Source organism: Lactuca saligna, chromosome 9 (assembly GCF_052625555.1).
Source record: "Lactuca saligna cultivar CGN05327 chromosome 9, ASM5262555v1, whole genome shotgun sequence".
Lineage (NCBI taxonomy): Eukaryota > Viridiplantae > Streptophyta > Magnoliopsida > Asterales > Asteraceae > Lactuca > Lactuca saligna.
The window spans coordinates 178,646,658-178,650,158 of NC_136425.1; the positions used below are offsets into that span (position 1 = coordinate 178,646,658).

A 3,501-nucleotide genomic window follows, 5' to 3' on the forward strand; every position below is an offset into this window, starting at 1 on the left:
TTAAAAGTGGTAAACATCTAGCGTGTTGTGTGTGTGTGTGTATATATATATATATATATATATATATATATATATATATATATATATATATATAATTGAAAAAATAATAGAAAATATTAATTCTGTTTGATTTAAGATATAGTATTTGAATTATAATAGGTGCACAATTAAAACAAAGTTAATCATTACCTATTGTTTATGTATCATAATATGACACATTATTTCTACCGAACCGTGCTTTATCAAGGTTCGACAGCACAAGCATAACTGCAAAGCTACCCGTTGAGTGATTCATATAGGAAGGATAAAATTATTTAGTGAGTTTTATACATATAAACAAAATTTATTTTATGTTGTTTGTTTTAAATCAAGTAACAATCATGGCTTGTTATTACATCTTCTTTTCTACGTAACCCAGAATATAACACATACCTCCATATCTGGCTCTCTCTTCTAGCAACACCTCAATTATAAATAACCGTTTTAATTTGCAAACTTCTTTTCACATTCACATTCACATTCTCTCTCTCTCTCTCTCTCTCTCTCTCTCTCTCTCTCTCTCTCTCTCTCTCTCTCTCTCTCTCTCTCTCTCTCTCTCTCTCTCTCTCTCTCTCTCTCATTATATAGAACTAGAATGGCTCCAGGGGAGAGCCAAGAAGGGTTTTTCTGGGATACTCATCCGTGGGTTATGTCTGCTGAAAGTGGTAGTGAAGAAAAATCTGCAGGTGTTAAGAATCAGTTGGTCGACTCAAGCATAGATAATAATAAAAGTCAGATGAAGCAGCGTGAGATGGGATCCACAGGTGGTTCAAATGGTGGTGCTCAAGAAACTATAGCAACAGTCATCGGTGATGGTGGCCTGAAAAATGGTGATGCTTTTAAGACTGAAGATGTGGATGACAAGAAGGTAAACAACCAAGGTAATAAGCGAAAAGGAGGTGTGGATCCAACTGAGCATGAGTTACATATATGGACTGAAAGAGAAAGGAGAAAGAAGATGAGGAACATGTTTCATCAACTTCATGCCTTGCTACCTCAGCTCTCTCCTAAGGTATTAAAATTAATTCATTGTTTCCTTGTCTAATGTTTTTACTATTTGTTTTCTAATGATCATCGCGGATTATAAATCTTGCAAGTACAAGTTAGATTTTTTTACGTTGTAGCATTTGAATAATTCATTACAATATGTAGATAAGATACTACGAAATTTTATGTTATGTCCGATTTATTTTTGCTGAATTTTTGTAGATCTGTTTAGCTTATAAATCTACTATCAATTTCTGAACTGATGTGCATATTTTTGCTAAATTATCTCTAAGATCGATTTGGTGTATATAAAATGGAGCAAAACTTCAAGTTTCCTGACTTCATTCGAAGTGATGTCTAAATTTTTTTATTAAATGTGCTCTTCATTAATTGCTTTTATTGATATCGTTCACATTTTTTTTTTCTTGTTTTTATTTTTAGTTTATACACTTTATGAGAATCTATGCTAAAAAAATTCGTGTTTTTTTTATCTATCTGATATTTGCTGATGCAGATCCTTAATTATCGACGATATATAATGGTGTTCCTCGTAATTATTTCACATTTTATAAATAGAATTTAATTTACTTCTTTATAACGATAGAAAATCACGAATTTGGTGCAATGCATTGTTAATTTATTCTAATCTTATTCTTATTCATTTATACTTCAACTAAATAATTGGATTTGTAATTTCGAAATAATTTAAGAAAACTTGTGTTGTTCAAAAATTAATTAAATGAACATTGTAACTGAATTTATGATAATCTGCGTAACTTTTTATAAATAAAACATCTTCAAAAACTTAAGTAATTCAAGAATTATATATTCTAAAATAACCTTTATAAAGTGACTTCTTGTGTGCACAAAAACTTAAATTTACTAATCTCACTCTTTTTCATTTAATTACGTATAATTCCAGGCAGACAAGTCTACAATCGTTGATGAGGCTGTAAACCACATAAAAACCCTCCAACAAACCCTCCAAAAGCTTCAAAGAAAGAAGAGAGAGAGGTTCCATGGTTTATCAACAAACACCACCATTAACGCTTCCATAATTCAACCACAAGGACTTATCCTCAACACAAGGGAATCCTTTTTAGCTGATCAAGTTTCCCCAAATAACCACTTTGGAATGGTGTCTCCAGCTCCAAGCTCCACCTCATTTTCTTTCCCAATTCGTTCACCAACAGTCTTCCAAACATGGACTTCTTCTAATGTCACTTTAAATGTGTGTGGTCTCGATGCACATTTTAGCATTTGCTCACCCCGAAAGCGTGGCTTAGTTACCACAATTTGCTTTGTACTAGAGAAGCATAAGCTGGACATAGTTTCTGCACATATTTCTTCGGATCAAAAGAAAATCTTTTTTATGATTCATGCCCATGTAAGTAATATTCCATTTTTAGCTTATTTTGTATTTTTGTTCAGCTATTTAATTAGTTGTTTCTTTTGTTTGTTTCCATTATCCTTTTTGAAGCAACCAAAATTCCCTTGTTTTTTACCCAATAAAAGTAACGGAAGGATTAATCTAATAGGGGCAAAGACATTCTTAAAAACGAGTGAAAGGAAATTGAGTTGGCTGATATTTGTAGAGTCACACATCTCAACTTTGACATCAAGACTTAGGTTTTGTGGTAGCTATGTTTTTGAAAAATATCGACTTTATTTATTAAGACCATATATAAACTGCTTTAACTAATAACTATATTTGTGTAATGTTTTTCCTGCAAGGCTTTAAATTAAGACTGGAAATATGTTTATATGTATTCCGATTTCCATATATAGATTAATAAATAATTACTATATTAATTTGTCTAACGGTTTTCCTGCAATGTTGATTAGGCAAACACTCACAATCAATTTGTGGAGTCATTTCCTTATGATGAGGTTTACAAGCAGGCTGCAGCAGAGATAATGCTTTGGGTTACCTCTAAATCGTCATAATTTTCTGAAAGCTTCTTCGGTGGTCTTTGGATGTTTGGAGAAACAAAGATATTGTCGTTCGCCAGTAATGTTTGTTGATGAGATGGACGTTTTCCTATTTAAAGTTCCTTAGCTACTATTACTATTATCTGTTTAAGTTTGAACCTATTATCGCTGCTTGGAATTAGAGTATGTTTTCTTTTGAAAATTTATGTTTATGTTATTTGGATTGATGTAGTTTCCTTTTTAATCATCCCGGATTTTTAGAAGTTTTTGTTTGCTTATTACCATCTCATATGAAGTGTGGATTTCGTTACAATGGCTATTACTTTCCAGATGAAATAGTCACAAAAACAGGATTCTTCATGTCAATCTAACGACATAAAAATAGAACTAGCTATAAAGCTACGCCGAATCCTCGGAGAACGACACAATTCACGTGTTGCACGGTTGTCAAATTTCAAATTTAACCAATTAACTATATATAACTAGTTTATAACTTGTAGGAACTAAGATCATATAATTAATTAAACTTTCATAGTAAAAATT

General features: G+C 31.6%; 1 protein-coding gene across 1 annotated transcript; it reads left to right on the forward strand.

Moving 5' to 3' along the window:
- Positions 1-634: 634 nt before the first annotated feature.
- RGE1 (basic helix-loop-helix (bHLH) DNA-binding superfamily protein) lies at positions 635-2,973 on the forward strand. The gene is made up of 3 exons (XM_078975115.1): positions 635-1,051; positions 1,949-2,413; positions 2,872-2,973. The coding sequence occupies exons 1-3, from the start codon at positions 635-637 to the stop codon at positions 2,971-2,973; spliced, it is 984 nt and encodes a 327-aa protein (XP_078831241.1).
- The last annotated feature ends 528 nt before the right edge of the window (positions 2,974-3,501 follow it).

Excerpts from the sequence above, each read along its gene's own strand:
- RGE1 (XM_078975115.1), top strand. The coding sequence starts at position 635 with ATGGCTCCAGGGGAGAGCCAAGAAGGGTTTTTCTGGGATACTCATCCG. Across the intron at positions 1,052-1,948 it reads TACCTCAGCTCTCTCCTAAG|GCAGACAAGTCTACAATCGT; the intron begins GTATTAAAATTA and ends GTATAATTCCAG. Across the intron at positions 2,414-2,871 it reads TTTTTATGATTCATGCCCAT|GCAAACACTCACAATCAATT; the intron begins GTAAGTAATATT and ends AATGTTGATTAG.